This window comes from Leptinotarsa decemlineata, unplaced genomic scaffold (assembly GCF_025532065.1).
Source record: "Leptinotarsa decemlineata unplaced genomic scaffold, Ldec_3_MD MMD2_tig00000199_RagTag_RagTag, whole genome shotgun sequence".
NCBI classification, from domain to species: domain Eukaryota; kingdom Metazoa; phylum Arthropoda; class Insecta; order Coleoptera; family Chrysomelidae; genus Leptinotarsa; species Leptinotarsa decemlineata.
In genome coordinates, this window is record NW_027412544.1 from 5,448,482 (window position 1) to 5,473,322 (window position 24,841).

The window sequence follows — 24,841 nt, forward strand, 5'->3', positions numbered from 1 at the left end:
ATTTTTCGATAACAATTTAAAAATTTTCAATTCATACCTTTGTCAGCAAATACTTTTCATCAGGTGCATCTTTTAAAACCTGTTGAATTTCTTCAGAAGTTAATGTTTTTGACTGTTTTGGAGCATATTTTTCAGATTTGTGTTTTAAAAATGCACATAGTTTTACGTATTTTAATATATCAACACAGTTTTTAATAATTAAGGTACTCTTCAGCATCGAGTACTGAGACCATAATGTTGATGATTTCAATCTTCTTGACAACTCTTCAAAATAAACTAACAAGGTATTTTCGGAACAAGAATTTACATTGGCTTTCATTTTCCAGTCCATAAAGTTTCTGTTAGCGATTTCATATTTTTCTCTTGATGTGCTCGATAGCAAATTATTGCAAACATCTATTGCTTTCTGAACAATTTCTGGAGGTATATATTTGAACCCTAAATCTTCGTATTATATTCAATATTTAATAAATCTGAACTGTTTATATTATAACAATCAACAATAAAATTATTTTCGTTGGGTAAGTTGACAGCAATAATTATGCAGTGCTTCGGTTTTGTTGTTATGGAAACGCCGACAATGGGCTACTTGGATATTGCACGCGAATCGTCGGCGTATCGTTGTCAACATGGAGAACGTGTCATATCAATCTGACATGTAACAATTAATGACTGACTTGGGTTATCGTGATAATAGTGAGAAATTATTTCTCACTGACAGACAGCATAACTAGACAACTTGTTTTTACTATTTTTCATACTCTCTTCATTTAACCTCAGAAAAAAGTCAGTGACCTTATTTTTAATTATAAGATTTCAAGCAAAAGTTGCTGTGTTCAATGATAGATGTGACTATTAACTTGACACCTATTCACTAAACTGAAATCAACATCTATCTAATCAGCAATTTTTAGAACTTCATTCCTAGTTATAAAGCAAATTTGAGATTAATATTTACAGATTTGAAACAGTTGATTTTTGCGTAAACAATCTATTCATTCATTTCTTTTTTATACCTTACCTTTTATTCCCATTGGAAACTTCTAAAAAAACCTTTACCGGTGTTGAAAATAAGATGACATTTCATATTCGAAATCAGATTTTTCTATTAACACATTTTTTGTAACAATGGTTTTATTTGAAGGGGACTATTCAACAGCAGTTTCAATTGTGATAGGTGAGAAAAAGAAACAACAGTGATACCGTATATGAATAATACAATAGAATAGGTCACACTGTGGACAGATGTTCCCTAAGGTAATGGGAATCATCCTAGTTAATTTCTTCATCAATTTTTCATGTTTTTCAATAGTGTGAATATATTAATTGCAATTTATCTTATCATTCAAGAACTGCTTCAATGAATGCTTATCAGTCATATGTTTGAAATCTTGATGTTTTATCTGCATTGTAGGGCATATCTATTTTTGCGATGATATAATAAAATAATTCGAACATACTTTGGGTTCTTTTTTTAAATGAACGTTTTTCAAAAGTTATGGTTATTCTTTTAACTTATAAATCAGTGGCACACCCAAAATTTTATTTCACTTGAAAGAGACTGAACTTTGAACAATTGGAAACGTTTGTGAATTATAAATGGAAAGAAAGAAAGAATTTATGAATTGAAAAAAAATTCAAAAGTACACCATTGGTATAATGCATGTAGTATAAAAAACACTTAAACGCAAGTTAACACTATTGAAAAAAAAATTTCAAATAATGAAATAAATCTTTCCGAATATTTTATATTCGCGGTGAAGGGAGGATTAAAAAACTAAAAGAGAATGTAGCTTGTTTGTCCTCCATTTAGGTGTACCAGTGACAGAAATATTTGATTTTCAAATGAAGCAGCTTAAAAAAATTATTTAGAGAGTCTAGATCATAAAATAGATACAAAATTTTTGTCTTTTTAACACAGTTTGGTAGTTGAGCAAATATAAAAATTTCATGACCGTTTTGAAATGAAATCAAAGTTTTCAGGGGCCTGAAGGTTTTGCCGCGTGACATGTCTGTCTCGACTGCAGAGATTGAGATGGAATTTTAGGCTGATAATGAAAAGAAATAATAATCCAGAACGGTGTGTTCCAGAATAGAATAGAATTTATTCATCATAAAATTCACCATATTAGCATTAAATTAATTCCTCACAGCTTATATGGTAAATGTGATAAAAAGTATGTTGGTCAAACAAGACAGACTATAATAGCTAGGAGGATCATGTTTCACATATTCGGTTCCTCAGAACAGAATAGTCTAGTTTCGCTCAACATCTTCCCAGAACTGCCACAAAATTAGTGAGGAATGCTTGAAATTAGTGAGACCTGTACATTAAAATAGGTTTTTAGATGCCTTCAAAGTTTACAAATCAAAATTTGTGGAATAATATCTATGAATAATGATAAAGAACCCATTCCAAACAGCCCATTGTTACTCCCTTACAGGTGGAAAATAGGTAAATATTAGGTGTCAAAACAGATAAACATTAGGAACAATAACATAGTAAGTAATTCTAGGCATTGATTTAATTGACCTTCATATTTGTAAGGTTTGTCCAGATCTATATGAAAAATTAGTGTTAGTTATTTCCTGATGAAGCTAACTTGGTCAGCGAAATGCGCATAGAGAGAGATAACTTACTTGTTTGAGGTGACTTGTCTGAATAACAATACATATATTCAGATTTGTTGCATTAACTGAGTACGAGGTCTGTTCAAACAATAAGATGAATTTTCAAATTTCGCGGTATACATACATTCGATTAATGATTTTTTATTTTATTTTTTTTATATTGGCACACTCGTCTCGAACATATGTTCACAGATTCAACAGTTCAGCATGTCTAGTTTGTTGGTGAGAGGCATAAAAGTTAGGAAGTGTTTTGCGTGTTCGGCCATTTTCTGCTATCGAAAAAAATTGATCAAAGAATCTGCATGAAATTTTGAGTAAAAGTGGAATTGAGTGCTGAAAAAACACTTGAAACATTGACAGTGGCATACGGTGATTGTACTCCGAGTCAGGAAAATGTTCACAAGTGGTACAAGCTTTTCACAGAAGGTGTAGAATAACAACGCTCTCCCTGGACGCCCCAGCACATCAACAACCGATGAAAGTGTTGAGAAAGTGAAGAAAATTGTTATGGAGAGTCATCAAATCGCTATTAGAGAATTTGCTGAAGATGTCGGCATATCGGTTGGCTCATGCTATGCAATTTTTGAAAAATTTTGGGCATGAAGCGTGTAGCAGCGAAGTTCGTTTCAGAATTGCTGAATTTTGACCAAAAAACCGCCACATGAGTATCGCTTAGGTATTGTTGAATGATATCAACGGCGATCTAGATTTGCTTGAAAGAGTCATAACTGGTGACGAATCACGGGTATATATGTTTATTATTTTGAAAGCAAAGTCCAATCGTCCCTATGGAAGAGCCCAGGAGAACCAAGACCAAAAAAACACGCCAAGTTCGATCCAAGTTCGAGCCAAGTTCTTGCCACATGGCCCTACAGTCGATAAGAAATATTATTTTGAAGTTATACGCCGCTTGCAAGAAGCAATACGAAGGAAACGTCCCGTATTGTAGAAACACCATTCATGGCATTTGCATCACGGTAATGCCCACTCGTCATTGCTTGTTCGGATTTGGACCCCTGCGACTTTTTCCGGTTCCCAAGATAGAAGAGGATGGCGTATTGCCACAAGTGAGGAAATGAAAACCAAATCGCTGAGAGAAGTCAAGGACATATCAAAAAGTGCATATCAGAACTAGTTTGAGGATTGGAAAAAAACGCTGGCACGAGTGTATTATATCTGAGGGGGACTACTTTGAAGGGGATAAACTAGAGATTGATGAATAAATTAAAATTCACCTTGTTTTTTGAACATATCTCATATGTTGTTCATTGGTGAAGAAACTGAATTGAACTGGTTTTTCTGTGACTTCTTGGAATCCTCCAGAAATAACCAGATCGAATTGAACAATGTAATTATGTAAAATTGAATAAGTGTTCCATTTACGTATGGTTAAATTTGATTATAGGGCTTTTCAAATTGAAAATTGTTTTTAGTACATGATTGCATTCCAATATCGCACGTTTGTCCCTTGAAAAAAATGTTGAATCTATATAAACTCTTATACTCCCCTCTCAAAGTTATGGTCCTATCCAGTCATCTTTTAACGTCTTCAAAGAAATGTTAAAAGGCGGTTTTTACATATCCTTTTATTTCTTTAAAGCAAATATCGTTATCATTTCATATAATGAAATATTCATTGACATTTTTGTTGTAATTCATATCTTCATAATTATTTAGGGTAATTCACACATGTGTGATGATATCTTTGATTTCCTCTTAGGGCCTGCTTCAAGGGACCCTGCTATGCTAGAAAAAATGATGGACGCAGGAATGAATGTTGCTAGGTTGAACTTTTCTCATGGTTCACATGAATATCATGGTGAAACCATAAAAAATATTAGATTGGCCGTAGAAAATTACAGTAAGAAAATTGGAATGCCGTATCCACTAGCCATAGCTTTGGATACTAAGGGACCAGAAATTCGCACAGGACTTCTTGAGGGGGTGAGTTTTTATAATATTAACTACCGAAATTCATGTTTAATGTATCTTGTACTTTAGATTTATTCTTAGTTGAAATATCAGTACTGCAGTGAAATACTCGAGACTTGTGATTTTATGAAATTAATTTAAAAATATATTTGCCATAAATATTTCGTTTACGTTTCTTGGCAAATCGAATCACTGTTAACCAAATAAATAAATTTTTTTGGAATCTAACATCTACTTTTGATCAATGAATATTGTCAGTGTCATTGCTTTTCGAGTTTGAAAGCCGTGGATTTTTGGAATTTCTTCCTGACGTTTCGCTGGCGCGAGTGGCTAGCTTCTTCAGAGGTTTAACCATCATGGCTTGCTGTCCGATGACTTCCTTTTAGGCTTCGTAAAGCGTATTTATGCCTTGTCAGGTAATCCGTTGTATCTGTACCTGTATTTGTACCTGTACTCGTACCTGCTCTTGTACCTGTAGTCGTACCTGGACTTGAACCTGGAACATTAACAATCTCGCTGCCTGTTGTCCTGTTCGTTATTCTCGAATTCCTTAAAATGGGGTTCCATTTTGAGTTAATGTTCCAGGTTCAAGTGCAGGTACGACTACAGGTACAAGAGCAGGTACGAGTCCAGGTACAGATATAACGGATTACCTGACAAGGCATAAATACGCTTTACGAAGCCTAAAAGGTAGTCATCGGACATCAAGCCATGATGGTTAAACCTCTGAAGAAGCTAGTCACTCGCGCCAGCGAAACGTCAGGAAGAAATTCCAAAAATCCACGGCTTTCAAATTCGAAAAGCAATGACACTGAAAACCTCAGCCGTGAAAGTCTAAACCATTTTGTCAATGAATATTGTGCTGATTTTTATAGAATTTGATGACTTTCTAGATTTCTGAACATTACTTTCAACCGACATACCATTGTTCGAGCCACAATCAAAATTATATATCAGTAGGCAAAATTTAATAGGTTTGGAGATAAAAATATTAGTGCTTGGATAAGAAAAACTTTACCAATTGCAATATAGGAGTCATTCTGATTAACTGATTGATGTCAGTCAAAACGATTTAGGATTTTTAGTGAATATACAGTGTGACCCATTTAAGATGGAAGCACCCTTATAAAACTTACATTTTTCAACCGATTGGAATGTTTTTTTTTTGTTAGGTAGATATTCAAAAAGTCTATTAGGACACCAAATATCATGAAAAAATCTCAATTTCCAGGGCCAACTAATCTTATTTTTCAAGGTCAAAAATCTAAAAAAATTACTAGCAATTTTTTTAGAAAAACTCTTGACTACACCACTGGATTTGTGACATTTTCAAATGGGTAACATGTAAATTACGTTAAAATGCGTCAATCAATAAAAAAGTTATAAAGGAATGAAATTTGAAAAATATGCCGTTTAATCAACCCACCAATTCATGTTCAGGAATTTTAGGAAAATTCTGAATACTCCACTGGATTCAGGATGTCTTGAAATATCACTGGTCACAGTTTCATCGAAATCTGTTCAGTAATAAAAAAGTTATAAGGGAATGAAATTTGAAAAATATGTTGTAAAATGAAATTTTAACAACGTTCTTACTACACCACTGTTGATTATTGAAAAAATTATTGGGGTGATTATTGCAATGTCGTACAATTATAACATCTGAACATCATGATGGTAAAAATAGTCTATAGGTATTTCTCGAAGTGGAGTGGATACATAAACAAGTACAATCAGGAGAGAACTCCTGGTTAATCTTCATGAAAACAATTTCAACAATATAAGACAAGTCTAATGTACTCCCAATAGAAATTATAACGAAAAAAATATGCAATGGATAATAATTATTATCATTCCAGTAGGTAACATCAGCTGTGATTTCTTCCTTTTGTTGAATAGCAAAAAATGAGATTTGCAATTTTAACTGCCTGTTATTCAGAATGCATTAATGAAATAAACAAGTTAGCTGTGACTTACAGTTTCTCATCTATTTATTTGCGCATGAATTGTCATTTTGTTAAATTGTCATTTTGTTACGCACCATTAGTGAACTGAATAATTTGTGTTTCAAAATAAAAACAGATAATGGCTCAATTGTCAATTCAAGAAAAAATCGAAATTATACGTCTTTCCGGTGATGATTACCGGAGTGAAAGAGAAGTAACTAGAATATTCAATGAAAGACACCCAAATCGTCCAGCCATAAGTAACAGCACGGTACATAAAATAAACCAAGTTTTCAATCGGACTGGAGCAGTAACCACATATATTTTAAAGAACAGTATACGAAGAAGGAACGAAAATAACCAGACTATATTAGATTACTTCAGAAATAATCCAAAGAGTAGTTTGAGGGATGCCAGCTTAGATTTAAACTCACCTAGGGAGAATGTTAGGCGATGTCTGAAGAAAAATAAATTGGGGCCATTTAAACCAAAGTTTTTACATACTATGGAACTAGGTGATCAAGAAAAACGATTGGAATTCTGCTTATGGGCCCAGGGCGAGTATCTTAATGACAGGCAATTTTTAAAGAAAATTTTATTTAGTGATGAAGCTAGTTTCACAACAAATGGAGTGGTTTCATCACAAAATATTCGCTATTGGGCCACTGAAAATCCTAACTGGGTGATAAACTGTAAAAGGCAGTATTCAGAAAAAGTGAACGTTTGGTGTGGAATACTGAATGAAAGGATAATTGGACCATTCTTTTTCGACGGCAACATGAATGGCGCAATTTTCCTACAATTTTTAAGAAATGAATTTTCGGACGCAATAGATGAACTTCCCCTTGCAGAAACAAGAAATTTATATTTTCAGTTAGATGGTTGTTCCATACATAATGCGGGAATTGTGAAGAGTTGGCTGAATCAAAATTACCCTGATCGTTGGATAGGAAGGGGGAGTACATTAATTGGATGGCCACCAAGATCGCCTGACCTTACTTCACTCGATTTTTTCCTTTGGGGTTATGTTACACAAAAGGTTTACAAATCACGACCAAGGAATCGAGTGGAACTGTGCACCAGAATTCAGCAAGCTTGCCATGCAATTACTCCACAACAATTGAGGAATACTTTAAAAAATATTCGTAAGCGATATGATAAATGCATTGAATTGGATGGAAGTTTGGTGGAGGCCACCAGAATATGAATTGCACTCATTTATTTTTCAATTCGGTATCTTCTTGGTTTCTATTTTTACATTGATTGTGAATAAAAGATTGTTTTCCGCTAGTTTGTAGCAATTAGAAAAATGTACTTACAGTTAGTTTTTTGTAGATTCATTTGAAATTATTGACACTAAAGTTTGTTGTGATAAACTGATTGATTGATATGGTTCGACATACATTATGAAAGGAAATTGATTCTCCCATAAACGTTTCATGAATTTTATTTGAATAAATAATATTTTGTTGAATATTGCCCCTAATCCAGTGGTGTAGTGAGAACGTTGCTAAAATTCCATTGAACAACATATTTTTCAAATTTTATTCCTTTATAACTTTTTTATTACCGAACAGATTTTGATGAAACTGTGATCAGTAATATTTCAAGACATCCTGAATCCAGTGGAGTATACAGAATTTTCATTAAATTCCTGAACATGAATTGGTGGGTTGATTAAACGGCATATTTTTCAAATTTCATTCCTTTATAACTTTTTTATTGATTGACGCATTTCAACGTAATTTACATGTTACCCATTTGAAAATGTCACAAATCCAGTGGTGTAGTCAGAGTTTTTCTAAAAAAATCGCTAGTAATTTTTTTAGATTTTTGACCTTGAAAAATAAGATTAGTTGGCCCTGGAAATTGAGATTTATTCATGATATTTGGTGTCCTAATAGACTTTTTGAATATCTACCTAACAAAAAAAATCATTCCAATCGGTTAAAAAAGGTAAGTTTTTTAAGGGTGCTTCCATCTTAAATGGGTCACACTGTATAATGTAATTGAGTGCAACAGATCCTAATTGAACTCCTGAAAATTTCATTACCTCTACATTTTTCTCTAGTGATCCTAAAATGATATTACTTATTTTTCAAATTTACTTTGTTAAAGGGCGGTTCAGCAGAAGTTGAACTGAAGAAGGGAGACAGAATTAAGTTGACAACAGACAAAGCTTATGAATCTAAAGGCACCAAGGATTGTGTTTATATCGACTACGATAATATTCAAAAAGTTGTGAAACCCGGTAACCGCATCTATATTGATGATGGATTGATGTCTCTTGTTGTTGAAAACATCCAAGGATCTTTCTTAACCTGTATCATAGAAAATGGTGGTTTTCTTGGAAGCCGTAAAGGTTTGACAAACATTTAATCAAAACTTAGTTTAAACCAGCGTACAAAACTTATGTTTCATGATATGTTTATACTATGAAGTGAAATTTCTATATTGTTTTTAGATGAGTTGAAACAAGTTTCATGTTTTTGATGCAAAAAATCCTTAAAGTCATGAATAGTTTTAATAACAAAATATTTTTCATTATAAGAGTTATAAAACTGTAATCATAGGTATGAAAAGTCAAGTTTCATGATTAAAATTGTTTTTGCTTTAGGAAAACATCAGTTATGCAATGAACTGAGTAATATATAGTAATTACAATATTTTAAAAACTAATGTGGGTAAACAACGAGAAAACTAAGAGAAATTGAAATACGTTTTGAACTCTTGAGAAAAAGATAAATATTTTGAATGAAATCTGAAAGATTCATCTTACCTAACATCCCTACACAGTAGTATCTGGCAAATGCCTTATGGAAAACAAGTACTTTTCTGGCTAATACGATATATATTGCATTATATCTGATAGACATTTGTTTCACTATGGTGAAGTTATAACAGTTCAATTTTGTGAATAAAGCCTCAAACAGAGAATTTTGTGCATATAAAATTTAAAAGAAATCAAAAGTAGTCTGATAACTATGTCGACGTATGTTATACGAAAATAATTATTTCAAATGAAAAAATCATCAAGAATAATAATAATCAGTTATTTTTATGATATTGAAAAACTTAAATCAGTCTAAGATCATGTTCTGTGATGTAATAAAGGAATGTGATAACCCAGGATATTTTTAGATAAACATAAGTAACATAATAAAGAACAAAAATGACATGTTAAGTATCTTTCCAGTATTTTTATAAATTTGAACCCTGGAACATGGATTTTTGAAATTTTTTGAACACTTGCAATCTACAATTCATATTATAAGTGATTTTTTAGTGAAATATGAGAATATGAGGTATTATGTTTGATTGAATATCACCATGATGTAAAATACCTATCTTCAGATGAATTTAAAACCCATAGTAAATGTCCTCATAGTTATGAGTGTTGAGATACTCCACATCTTTTCAATTGGTTTGGTTTTGAAAATCATATTGATAATGAATTTCTTGAATTTATATTCTGAACTTGAACAATCTATTAATATTATGGTATATTTTGTATAACATCATCACTGAAATATATATTTTACTTTTTCAAGACAGATATCATTTTACATCCAATACTAAATAACAATTTTCAAAAAAATCTAGGATGTAATCTCCCCGGAGTTCCAGTGGATTTGCCTGCTGTTTCTGAAAAAGACAAGTCTGATCTCAAGTTTGGAGTTGAACAAAAGGTTGATATCATTTTCGCTTCCTTTATTCGTAATGGTGCAGCTTTGTCAGAAATTAGAGGTATTCTTGGAGAAGAGGGGAAGAAGATTCAAATCATTTCTAAAATTGAAAACCATCAAGGTAAATATGTAAATTTCGTTACAATAATGAATTTGTTCATTTTCTAAATAGAGCATGTTTTTATTTTGAAAATGTTTAGCTCGTCGATTTTGCTACATTTCATGATGGATAGTACACCTGCTCTTGTACTTGAAGCTGATTAAAATTATCAATTGAAAACACTTTTCTCGCACAACTGAACAAATTGAAATTGACAAATTCGCAAATACTTATAAATACAGAAAACTAAATGATCCAGCAAGTTGGCATTTTGAAATTATTTTAAACCATATCATTCTCGTGAAACTCACAGGAATGCTGGAATAAAAGTCATATGAAAACCGAAAATTATTTATTTAGTATACTTTTAGAAAACTAAGTTGACAGCATCATTTGAATAATACTATAATTATCTCCTGAGTATGAACTTGAATGGCCTGGTGTACCTGAAAAAACTAAAAACTGAAACTACCTAATAGTTTCTGTAAGCTACCTATTAGGTCTTTCTGAAATTTTCTTGAAGTTTTTCTTTGATCCTTTGCTGTATCTCTTCAATCGTTTTGAAAACTGAATACTCAAATAACTTAATCTGCTTTTCTGCATCAGTTTTCCTAGTCTCATGTTGGTTCGCATTGACTTTCTGTCCTTTGTTAGGATCTCATGGAAAAACCAGAACATTTTGTTTGATTCCTACAATTGGTATTCCTCAAATTTACTAGAAGTTCATAAAAACTTCACTTTACTTATCCTCTAGACCCGATTGCTATAAGGTTTTCCACATTTCGAGTTGACCAATTTCCAGTTCAACACTTGAAAATTTTATGTCACTTCCCAATTTGAACAATATCTCCAAAACTTTTTCAGAATGTTCCATTTATTCATTTCATCACTCGAATATTTCCATTGATGTGTCACGTGTCTTTTAGAGTGTTTAAGAAATGATTCCATGAAGGTAAAGATGGGTATACGAGATAGGTCAGAGAAAACCAATTCATAATAAGATGTGACTTCCAGATTACGTAAAACTATGTTGCATTATCGGAGATTCCTATTTTCATACTTTTATCTATACTTATAAATGCAAAGGCACCGATCTTAGAGCGCCTTACATATTTTTCTGTAGTGCTTGTGTTTTGTCCTTGAAAAAAAAGTCACTCACTTAACACCCATTAATCTCTCTTTCTCCGTACTGGTAAGTCCTAGGAAGCTAAAATTTGGTATATAGGTGCTTCTTAGATCGTAGATGCACACTAAGAAAGGATTTTCAAATATTCCAACTGGGGCGCACCCCGTGGGGGTAAAAGGGAAGCGTTTACATATGATTACCTTTTCATCACTGTTTCTCCATACCTCTATATTTTTGTATGTAGGTTCGTTTTATGTTTAATAGCTTTTGAGTTGTTTTTTCCCAATTTCCATTTGTTGTTATACAAGAATAGGCTTTTACATTTTAAAACATTTTGTTAAATATATTAACTAAATAAATATTACTGGAGTTTTTTCCCAACACCAAATCGTTATTTTTAACACCTCGCCACATGTTTCGATCACCAAGTGATCATCTTCAATGAGGAATATCAAAACCTGTTTTAATCTGTATTCATTACTACACCAAAGGTTCCAAACCTTGCATCATAATTAAATATATTAACTGGTATATGATATTCCTCTTAGATTCTCTAAAATTTTTGTATATCTTGTTACTACTAACTCCTTCTGCTACATCAAGACCAGCAAAGTTATTCATAGAGCTTGTTCATAACATGCCTATTATTATATTTATCACTTATGAATGTGCACATATACAAGAAAACACAATCTTTTTCCAAAATATTTGTGAAGGTCTAGCAAATGAAAAAACTATATTAATAGAAACTGTCGGTCTAAAAATTATATTAGATTCCTTCCTATTTTTGATATTCAGTATTATTTTCAAGGTATGACAAATTTGGACGAAATTATCGAGGCCTCCGATGGTATTATGGCTGCGAGAGGTGATTTAGGAATTGAAATCCCTACCGAAAAAGTTTTTCTGGCCCAGAAAGCCATGATTGCTAGATGTAATAAGGCAGGAAAACCAGTCATTTGTGCCACTCAAATGTTAGAATCTATGGTAAAAAAACCAAGACCAACCAGAGCCGAAAGCTCTGATGTAGCAAATGCTATCCTTGATGGTGCTGATTGTGTGATGCTATCTGGAGAAACCGCCAAAGGCGACTATCCCGTGGAATGTGTCGAAACAATGGCCAGTATTTGCAAAGAAGCGGAAGCAGCTGTTTGGCAGAAGCAGTTGTTCAATGACATTGCAGGCCAGGTTAGTAACTCAACTCAACAATATTATACAGATTTGATCTCATGGAGCTCACAACTCAATTTAATACATTATAACAGAATAGAATAGAATAGATATTATTCATCATTAAAAATTGTATACATGTGGTACATACAGATAGAAAACTTCATCAGACTAGTCAGAACAGAACTTAAAGCAAATGCGCTTATCTATAGTTACAATGTCTATATACATGTTAGCAGTTATGAAGACATATCAAAAAGATGCAAGAACGGTGATCAGCTTACTTTAGTTAAAATTGTAAAATCTATATATTTGTACAAGTAAAATAAAGTAATTATACAATAATACCTAGAGTTGTAGAAATTCTTCAGTAGAATAAAATGCATTTTTTGTAAGGTAGTCAATCAAGTAAAACAGATTGGAATTCAATGAAACTACATATGTTTCCAAATAGTTGAAGTGCTCTATTATAGCAGATGATACCCTGATAACTTGAGGATCCTTGACCAAGAGCCAGTCGAGAGTAGGGTAATTGCAGTTCATTGCCATTCCGAGTGTGGTGTTTATGTATCATGTTATTTTTAATGTAGCTTGATTCATTTTTCCTGATATTCATTGTTATGGTGAAGATATACAGTGAAGGCAGTGTTAAGAGTGCCAGTTCAGTAAAGGTATTTCTACTGTGACGTAGACCTGCCATATATCTTATTATCCTTTTTTGCACAGTGAATACTTTTGTCATATGGGCTGAATTTACCCAAAAGGCCAGCCCATGAGACATTGCAGACTGTATGAGTCCAAAATATGTCATTTTGACTATCTGCAAAGAAACAGTTCCCCATAACTATCTCATTACAAAACAAAACCTACTCATTTTTGAGGTAAGATTTTCTACATGTACTTTCCAAGTCAGTTTTTGATCAATTATAAGTCCTAAGCATTTAATATGACTGACCTGCTGTATAGATTTATGATTGATTCTTATGAGGGAACTGTAATCATAGAAAGTATTTTTTTTGTTGGAAGAGCATGAAGACTGTTTTATATGTTTTAACTAGTAAACCATTATTTTTACATCAGTGTGAGAATTATTCTGCAGTTTTGTTTGCGACTTCTATCGAGAGCGGAAGGTTGTTTTTTTGCTACTATTTGGCTTGTATCATCTGAATATGTCATAGTTTTATTTGGTGACAAAGATGCAAGTACTATATCGCTCATGAAGAGTATGAAAAATAGCGGGGCCAGTGTTGATCCTTGTGGGACCTCCAAATATATGCTTTATATAAAACTATCACATAAATTTCAATAATGATGATAATCATCTCAAAATGACATTGCAGATGTCAAATAAAATCATGTCTACAAATACAGAATATGAAATCAATAGAGTTTACAAAATCGCGGCATGTGTTTCGAATATAATAGCAACTTCAGGCATCACAATTCTTGTGACATTGTGAAGCCCTAAGTTTCTATTATGAACTTTGAACTAAAATTTTCCGGAATTGTTTCATTTGGAGAAAATATTCTTGTGGCATAAACTTCCAAGACCATATTCATAGAATAATGTAATTGCAGTGTCTTAGATCCAACCTAAATTCTCAGTTTCACACAGACACCGCCGTCTGAACTTTTGAGGATTTTCCTTCCATGCTTGTACATCTTCAAAAATAAACAAAAGCAATGTAATAATTGTTTCCAGAAGATAATACAACTTTTCAATAAGTATTTTTCGTAAATGTTCATCTGTTTACAAAGTGTTACGTATTTAAAAACCATAAAACTCAAACATACTGTTATTGGATTTAAAATAATCCTACAATATTCGATACTGGAAGTAGTAAGCAATAAGGTACACAACTTTTTGTAAAATTTACCAAATAGTTTTATCTTGATCATGTTTACAATCTCAAACAATTTGATATAACTCGCTGTTTTTCACGTTGGATCTTGGATAAACCAATAATAACAAAACATATAATTTAAAATAACTTTTTTTTCTTGGGAAAAAGAATGCATTTCACATGTATGAAAACCTGTATGTGAATAATACTTTTTTAACAATCTCTGATGTGCAACAACCAATATTTTGAATAAAACTTGAAGCTTCAAATGTTCCCATCTGCCATAGGATGGGAAGTGGATCTATGAGAATATTAAGAGAAATGAACACTGTCTTTTGAGAGGAAACCCAAGCAAAATAAAGCTGTGTAAAATGAATCTTCATTGAATAAGAAACGGAGACCTTATTAGCTACAGGAAATGTAACAGAGACAGCTTGTCACATTTATGTAAATGGATCACAGTAGGCATACAATTTATAGATAATCCAGAAGAATATGACAAAACATCCAACAAGGACTTGTTCAAAATAGTAGATGAAACCAGATTGTTGCAATGGGTGTCATGAAAAATATGTAAAAAAGGCCCATGAGGCTGAAAATTTTTCCAGAGGCTTGGAAGAAATAGACAAATCAGATGGCTATCCAATAGTAGAAAAAAAATTGAAATGGATAATAATGGATGATATTGAAAATCCCAAGAATTGGCCAGGGTCGTATTCAAAAGCAACATCTTGTTGATCGCAAATGCTATATCATACTTAGGAAAACTTTTTTATAATAATGAGTGAAACGCACAAGTTTGGCAGTTTAACGGGAAAAATGCAGATAATATGTGTAATATAAAAAGATTTTCATTGGATTTTTCACAGCGCACTCAAGCATTATATGAAAAGAGACATAATTATATCTTTATTGATAATTTTTATTTTATGTAAAATCAAAAAGAATATTAATCAAAATTATTCAAATGGATGAATTTGTCTCTTCATCAGTAGTGTCATCCTCACCAATCTGAATTATCAGTGGCTCGATTTGTGCCTCTATTATGTTATCAAGCTTCCACATCTTTGTCTCGACTTCCGATATCACATGCCAAACACACTTCCCCCATTTCTCCGCTGTGACTCTTTTCGAAGCCTCATCAAAAAGTACTTTGAGATCTGCAAATATGAACGTGGTGTGATGCTGAGCTACAAAATTCTTCACATCCGCCCATATTAACTTGATGGGATTGAGCTCGCAGTGGTATGGAGGCAGGCAAAGGACAATTTTGTTTTGGCCTGCTGCCATCTCATCGACTATATATTTTTGGTATTGAAGCTTGCGCTCCTTGACAATTTTTAGTAGCTGTACTCTTAGCATTGAGTCTTCAAAGCTAATATTCTTTGATCGCAGCCAATTTTGGATTTCAACCTTCTTTGAAGACGTTGTCGGAATCTTCTCTAACCGTCGCGAATGATAAGGTGCATTGTCCATTACAATCACAGCATTATCCTCCAGATGGGGTAGAACTTTGGAAAACCATTGTTCGAAAAATTCACCGTTCATTTCTCCGTGATAATCTCCAGTTTTCTTCGACTTGAAACACCACAACCCTTCAGCAACAAACCTATTCTCATTGCCGATGTGACAAATAATAAGCCGTTATCCTTTACCTGAAATTATGAAGAGGTATGTAAGTGAATAAAACAAATACGAGGGTTACTTTTTATATATTGAGATTGAGGCAGGTCTCAATATAAATATAAGTTTACCTGATGGATTTGTTAATCCGGTGGATAGTCCATCTAGAAAGGCCCTCCTAGATGAGGTCACAGTTTCATCGACCCATACTTTAGGGGTAGTATGACCAGCATTAACGCAGGTTTCATCCATATAATAAATTGTTCTCTGTTGTTCCCTATAATATTTAATTTTGGTCAAATACTCTCTCCTCCATAACACAATTTCCTCTCTATCCAATAATAAACTATTGCACCCTCGTTTTTTCCATACGAAATTCAAATGTTTCAATACTTTATGGAATGTTGACCGCTTAAAACTTGGCAATAAAACATCTTCATTTATTTCTGTGAGTACTTTGTCTATCGTGGGTATTTCATTTCTGAAAAAGTACTGATGCACTTTCCTCCTGATTGCATGTTTATCAGCATCATCTATTGATTTTATAATGGTTTGACGATTCTGATTTGTATTCGGTTTGGAAAACGTATGATTTTGTTTATATTCCCGTAAAACATTGTAAATCGAAGCGCAACACACCCCAATTTTATCGGAAACTTTCGATACGACTTCGTCGACAGTCGATGTCTCAATTTCTTACATCTCTTTCTTGAACACATTTAAAATCACTTCTTTCATCTCAACACTCAAATGTCTTTTTTTGGATCGTTTCCTGGCTGGACTCAGAGAATAGCTCACCACAGTGTCATCAGCAGTGTCTGTACTGGACATCTTGGAAAACAATTTTAAACAATATACTATAACGCACGCCACACAAACACGCAAACGACTGATTACAACCCTGTGCTGGTACCGAACTCGTACCAAGAAGGCGAATTCACCAATGAACGTTGCCCTTTCTATCTGACACTGGGCGATCACGTGAACATCACGCTTTGGTTTTGTTTTACTCTAACTTGGATTTGGACTTACTTCAGATTTGTATAATACAATAAAATATTTACAAAAATTATTAAAGAATAATTCAAACTTCAATAACTATCAATCATTTTGAGTTACGATCGTAGCAGTAACAATAATTTTTGTCTCGGAACAAACTTTGTAATATTTGAATATACGAAAAAAAATTGTGTGACAAACCAATTCAATATAATTTCAGGTCATTCCCCCTCTTGACATTGCCCAAACTGTTGCGATATCTGCAGTGGAGGCGTCGGCTAAGAGTCTTGCTGCAGCCATAATAGTCATTACAACTTCGGGGAAATCTGCCCATCTCATCTCCAAATATAGACCACGTTGTCCAATTATAGCCGTCACTAGAAACGCCCAAACCGCTAGACAAGCACACCTCTTCAGGGCCATCTTACCATTGTATTATGAATGTAAGTATCAATTTTTCATGTACAGTGAAATATGGTCATGTTGAAACATTCCATAAACATAAAGAATACTTGTTTCATTTGAAATTCAAAAATTTTGACTTCGAACTTATTGATTATATTAGAATGTTACATATTATTCATCAAAAAGATCACACAATCTTGTAACATAGTTATAAATTGATCTATTGTAGTGAAAAAGTTGTATTCTGAAATGAAAATAGATTTTTTTTTCAGGTGAACGTTTGGAGGACTGGTTGAAAGATGTTGATGCTAGGGCCAATGCTGGCATCAAGTTCGGCAAATCTAGAGGTTTCATCAAAACGGGAGATCCCGTCGTTGTAGTAACAGGGTGGAAACAAGGTTCTGGTTTCACCAACACCATGAGAATTGTGTATGTATCTGATCAAGTCCAACCTATCTGTCTTGGTGTTTGCAGTGAAAAATAATTGAGTAGATTCTGCTAACTCATTAACATTACTAATATGAATTTTTGTAATATATATTCAATATAATCTACGTTAACATGTGCTTTCTGTCCTGTCTGCATGAATATTCCTGTTATCAAGCTGTTAATAGGAACTTCAGATTGGGATTCAGGATTGTTTTATAACTGATGAACTTTTTTCAGTTTGGATATCAACAGATTTCATTAACACTCATACATTGAATAGAACTTATATTAACTATGTATGTAAAAAATATATATAGGATATAAGTAACTGTTCTAATTTTGAACTTATCAATGTATTCAAAAATTTTTGATTATTGTTCCCATCAGGAATAAAAAAATAGGCGAGGAACAACATCAGGCTAAGTATAGTTCTTTGGGGACCCCTGAAAATATTTTCTCCACATCTCCTTAATGATTCTTTTTCTAATGAACCTGTAATTTTCGAAATCATTTGTCATTCATGAAAAAATATTAGGCAATCAACAATCAAATTATTAGGAAAATTTTTCTTGATGATACCAGAGCCTTTGTTTAGCTTTGATATTTGTGGTTAGAGTTTTCTATTGATTTCATAGATTGCTTCTTCGCAAGGAGAGTCGTTATTGAAATTCTTGTTGTGTTGATTACTTTAAAGCTGAATAATGGTTGCAACCCTGAATTATTTTCTGAGGTATTTCTGCTGCTTGGTTAACATTCTAGCCGGTTTTCTAACGTCATGTAAACTGGTTCTAGGAATTTACCTGCTAAAAAAGGTTGATAATATCAATCTTCTTCTTATTTATTGAATATTCATTAGTGATTGATTTTGTTTCCTTTTTTTTATTGATAATATTGCAGAATCTTAGGAGTTATTTAGATATATTCAATGAAAATTGTAGTACCAGTGACAATGACATGTATATATTTATTAATTACCAAGTGATATTTTTCATTTTACTTTGATGTAATGTTCTCGAGGATGAATCTGATATTATTTTTCTGGTGTTGACGAGTTTCAGTTGACTTTAATAAAATCAATGATTCAGTGCAAAAAAGCAGTCATTAAAGAACTAGATTGAATTTTACCAGTATCGCTTGGTTATGGTATATCCCAGCTGGCTTTTGGGTTATTTGTGTCATGTGATGTTACTTTGTAATTAATGGTATTAAAACTTTTTTACAGCGTCGTACAATAAGTTCACATTCAACTTTAGCCAACAATACAGTAGCTTGTGTATTATTTATGAAATCCTGCGATAAACATCCCATATAATTTATTCATGAATTGAATTTATTTTGTGAAAATTAGGTATTATGAATATATTTAATATACTTTGAAAATTGTATTGTATTATTGAAATTACACACATATGAAAAAAAATTACAGTATTGTACATTGATTTCACAATCAACTTTGAACAACAATATAGTAGTTTGTTTTATTTATCAAATCCAGTGATAAACGTCCTTTGATTTAATTTATTTATATATTGAGCTCGTTTTATGAAAAGGAGGTATAATAAATATATTTAATATACTTTGAAAGCTGTATTGAAATATATTATCAAAAATAAACAAAACTGAGAAAAATAAACATTTTGAATCAAATCCGTTTTTCTTCAATGTTTTTAATAGATTTGTTAACGTATCAATACAAATCTTGTCATCACAATTTGAAAAATAATAACTCCACCTGTGCTGAATGTTCCAAATAATCTTCAAGTGGACTGTTATATTAATCAACCGTACTCAATCTGCAACCTTCCAACCCTAGATTTTCCCGATTTGTAGTCAAAGGAATTTTCAAATAGAAATGTTTACATGAGGAATTATCAACAACATCCGAAGATTTCAACCAAGTAAAATCCATATTATCTGAAGGGGCGGTAAACATCAATGATACAAATATTCTACGTTTTGGGAAGAAGAACAAAAATGGTCATCGACCAATTAAAGTATTTATGTCTTCTGCTCACGAGGTGCATGAAATCCTTGGAAACGAATTTAAATTAAGCCATGCTAACAAAATATTTTTCCAACCTGATCAAACTCTCTATCAGAAAAAGCAACTTGACTCGGTGAAAAATGAACTTATAGTGCGTCAACAGGCTGGTGGGCAGAATTTACCTATAAAATACTTCAACAATACACAAAAAAAATCATTAAATAAACTGAAACCGGGTAGCCCTTCACTTTATTACCAAAAGCTAGAGGTCTCAGAACTAAACTGACAGACCTCAGTTTAAATGATAGCAATTGTTCTTACGATATCATTATCTTCACTGAAACCTGGCTCACACCTGAATAAACCGACGCCGATATTGGGCTTTCCAACTACAACAAATATATAACTGACCTCTCTAGTGAATCCAGTGTCTTCAGCATGGGTGGTGGTGTACTAATAGCTATCAAAAAATCATTTCTTGTCTATCTAATTCTAATTCAGCCTGATCCTTCGATCAAACAATTGTTTGTTCTCTTCAATAACAATTCTATTATTGGTACGGTATATTTCCGACCTAAATCTTCACCAACTTTATACCAATCTTACTTTCAGCTAATTACCTTGAACAAGCAATATAGTAATGCAAAAAAAAATTTCAATTGGCGATTTTAATCTTCCATCAGCATTATGGGAGGTAGAGGATTATTGCTCTGTTGCTTCTCCTCTGCCTCTATCTACTCAATCTGAGTAAGATTCTATTGCAATGATATCCAACATGTGTGCTTTTCTCAATATTTTTCAGTCCGACGAAATATTTAACGATAGAGGAGTTACTATTGATCTCATATTATCACCAGTAGATCTTACATTACTGAAGGCTATCGACATCTTAATACCTGAAGAGTCGCATCATCCTCCGCTTGAATGTTATGACTTCCTTCTCGCTAACAATGCATCGATAAACTCGTCCCTTGAAGCAATCGATTGGGATGGTGCATTACATGGAAAGCAGCTCTCTGATATGATTTCAATATTTTACGACATTCTTTATCTATCATTGATCGTTTCGTTCCTCGAAAAAAAATCTGTGAAAGGAGATTTCCATGCTGGCACTCCCCTAAGCTGAAGAAACTACTTTATGAGAAGAAATTAGCTCACAAGATCTACAAGAGCTCAAGGTGTCTAGAAAGCTACAAAGCATTTAGCAATTTAAGATATAGATGTAATATGGACAAAGGCCTCGGTCCTGATGGAATTCCTCCAACTTTTCCTAAATCACTTAGCTTCATTTTAGCTCGACCACTTCTGTCTGAGTCTGAATACCTACGGTGATTTTCTGTCTGATGCTCTGTCTAAGGGATTGCAAGTTGAGTCTTGTGAACACTGATTTCTCCAAAGCTTTTGACAAACTTAATCATGAGCTATTGGGCCATAAACTTTGTTCATATGGTGTTGATGGGCAAATACTGCAGTGGCTCAAGAGCTATTTTACGGAAACAACACAAATTGTTAAGAGTTAATCATTACTATTATCATACCAGTTACATCGGGTGTTCCACAAGGTTCGCATTTGGAACTACTGTTATTTAACCTTGTTAGCAACGATCTAATTAGCTGTTTCCATGAAAACGAAGCTTTGCTATTTTCTGACGATTTAAAATATTTCAAAATAATTAAAAGTCTACAAAACGATATAGTTTGCCTATCTAACTGGTGTTCGCAAAATGGTATGTGTTTGAATGCATCCAAATGCCAAATTATTTGCTTTCATCGAACACATCGCCCAATCACTTTCGAATATAGTATAAATAATCGGACCTTACATTCTGCTATTAAAATCAAAGATCTAGGTGTGTTCCTAGACTCCACACTCGGCTATAAATCACACATTTCCGCTGTAATTGAAAAATCTATGAAGATGCTCGGCTTTATAAAGAGGACCACTCGTGATTTCACCAACATCACTGCTATTAAATCTCTTTATTTTTCCCTGATTAGATCTCATCTCAATTATTGTTCCACAGTTGGGTCCCCTCATTACGTTACACAAAAAGTGAAACTCGAGGCCGTACAGCACAATTTCCTTTGATATATTGCCTTCAAGATGCGTGTATACTATGACTATACCTTCTCTTGACGCTCGCAGAAAACATGAGATTCAATAATTCTATTCAAAATTATCAACGTACTGAGTATCAGCCCCAAGCTTCTCTCCAAAATATCTTTACATGTTCCCAGTCGTTCAACTAGACAGGTGCAAACATTTTACGTTTCTTTTCACATATTTAATTATTCATATAACAGCTTTATTCCAAGAACACTTCGATTGGCTAACGCTCCAAATAACCTTCAAATCTTTAATATATCAGTTTCCCACTTTAAAAACCATATTCTTCACTTAGCCATCTAATACTCTCTGCTTGTGTTGTTGTATTGTGTCTAGTGTTACTTGCCTGTAAGAATTATATCAGTTCATATTGTTATACATATTAATTTTTTTCTTAAATAATCTACTTGTTATCTTACTTCGGAATTGCATTATTCTTATAATTCACTTTTAATCCACTGTATTGCATCAAGTACTACATAGCACTGTACTCCTTATATCTGAATTGGGCTTGCCCGTGTATATATAAATAAATAAGTTTCTAATATTTCAATGGCTAATATATTTTCAAACCATTATGAGTTAGATTTTAATTTTTCACTCAATATCTCAATAGTTTCATACACGTAATATCTTATCAATATGTAAAACAAAAAGTCCCCATAAGTTTTCTTTTTATGATGTATCCAGAGTGATCGTTTCAGTCCCTGTACCCATAAAGGTCTCGTGCCGTTGGTCCTTACCCTGCTATAATATTTCTGGGAAGAGATTTTAGTTACTAAAGTGCTTTTCGTGCCAACGATAATTGAATAGTACTAATCTTGAAGCACCCTGGTTGAGGATGTGATTAAGTGTGAGCCCCAGCGCAACATAAAGAAAAGCTACATAATCAATATAAATTTTATATTCGGAAATCTGTTGTCGAGATATAAAACAAAATCATCTACTTTTGTCGAGAATGCAAATTCACCATCCACATATCCTAACCAAGTATGTGGAAAGTAATCTAATTTTCATCTTGCTTCCATTTGAAATCTGCTCATGAACAGTTTAGCCGTGAAGGGCTGTTCATGCAAATTTGTGTAAGCCGGATATACCTTATACACGTAGCCCATTAATCTTCAAGAGATCCCAAAGATACGTCAAAAGATGTAAGGTTGCAAGATGGTGAAATTTCAGTTCCTTTTAGAAGTTCTGTTATTTCAAAGTATCTCGTTTCAAGAAACGTGTTTCACATATTCGATTTCGTAGACCAGAAAAATCTAGTGTACCTCAACAGCTACCGGATAAATGAGAAATGTTCAAACTTGTTAAGACTGGTTACATGACAAGAGGTAAGTTCAAAACGAGTAAAATGTGGAATGAGATCCTATTACATGTAGACACCAGAAAAAATGTAGGTATCCATAAAGTAGTGAATAACATATAAATTAGTAATTGAGACAATAGCTAATGACCCGCATTTGTAGGAAGACTACACTATTTATTAAAATGAATCATTCTAGCGGTATTGCTATATCAAGCTCTAGACTTCTAGACCCGGAGTTGGCAAGTAGTTTTAGGTCGGGTCCGGTACTGTGGGAAAATTTTGACGAGGTCCAGAAAAAACACTGATAAAAATTGAGTGCTACCAAGACCTAAAATTAATGTGAAAAATTACACAGACCGTCTTGAGCCACTTTTTTATAGTTTGGTTCTCGAGAGTAACAGCAAATTCAAAGTGTGTAGGTGGGCATTCGTTATTTTGTTTTTTAAAAAATTTATCTTTGAGAAATATGTTTCACATATGTAGCCAAACATAGTGGCCAAATTTATAGCTAGTTTTAGCGATTTTTATATGACGTGTTTGTCCCAAAATTTTTTAGTGGATACCGTGTTATACATTTGCAAAGACACATCTTCAATTTTAAGTGACGCCTTTGACAGATTAAACCACTTGGCAGCTACATTTGTCCATTCTGCTGCTACATCAACTTCAAATGGCGATTTGAGAAACGGATAGCTTGCCCATCTCTGCAAAGTCTTGAAATCTTACAGCAAAGTCGTTCCTAAGATCGGCCAGAAATTTTTTGAACAGTACCAATGTCTTCTTCAGAGTTATTTTTATATTCAAGAATTGTCGAAAAATGAATAAATTCTTGTCTTGCAATAAAGAGATAAAGCTTGCCACAAAAAGCAAACACGCTTTGTATCAAATCACATAATAATTTTTCATTTCCTTGTAATTCTGTGTTGAGCGCATTTAAATATTTCAAAATATATTTTAGAAAAGCCACGACCAACATATTACACTTGTTTGTTATGAACTCGAAGTGCTTTCTGGCTCCCTCCATATCTAAATTTTGCAAAAAGGAGATTACTTCTTTTATCAGCCCCAGAAACGTTCAATAACTTGACATTTACTTAACCAACGAACATTGTTGTGTTGCAGTAAGTCAGAATACGCTGAATCACATTCAGAAAGGAACTCCTTGAAATAGTTGTGCTGAAGAGCAGAATGAGATCTCATAAAATTAATCAACTTGACCAAGCTGTCCATCACTTCTTTCAGTATAGCACTAAGTTTTCCACAAAGGGCTGTCTGGTGAATTGTGCATTGATATGATATTAGATCAGAGTTTGTATTCCTGATTCTCTTCACTACACCTTTTTCTTTGCCAATCACTGCTGGGGCCCCGTCAGTTGAAAGCGACACCATTTCATCATAACTAATGTTAGATTTAGTAATAAATTAATCAATGACCTTCTCCTCTAGTGTTACCTTTCAACGGTGATATTGCTAGCAACTTTCCTAAAAATGTGACACTGAATATCAAGAAATCCTGCGAAAATAGATATTTGTTCATCATCAAAGATGCG

General features: G+C 33.1%; 1 protein-coding gene across 4 annotated transcripts in view; it reads left to right on the top strand.

Annotated features, from left to right (window-relative positions):
• LOC111515433 (pyruvate kinase) overlaps positions 1-19,274 on the top strand; it is a 39,255-nt gene extending 19,981 nt beyond the window's left edge. For all 4 annotated transcript variants that reach the window (XM_074172819.1, XM_074172820.1, XM_074172821.1 and 1 more), the window contains exons 3-9: positions 4,352-4,575; positions 8,628-8,871; positions 10,113-10,316; positions 12,233-12,609; positions 17,278-17,500; positions 17,735-17,891; positions 19,114-19,274. In XM_074172819.1, coding sequence (XP_074028920.1) covers positions 4,352-4,575; positions 8,628-8,871; positions 10,113-10,316; positions 12,233-12,609; positions 17,278-17,500; positions 17,735-17,891; positions 19,114-19,126 — 1,442 coding nt within the window. In that variant the 3' untranslated portion in view covers positions 19,127-19,274. The remainder of the gene's footprint in view (positions 1-4,351; positions 4,576-8,627; positions 8,872-10,112; positions 10,317-12,232; positions 12,610-17,277; positions 17,501-17,734; positions 17,892-19,113) is intronic.
• The last annotated feature ends 5,567 nt before the right edge of the window (positions 19,275-24,841 follow it).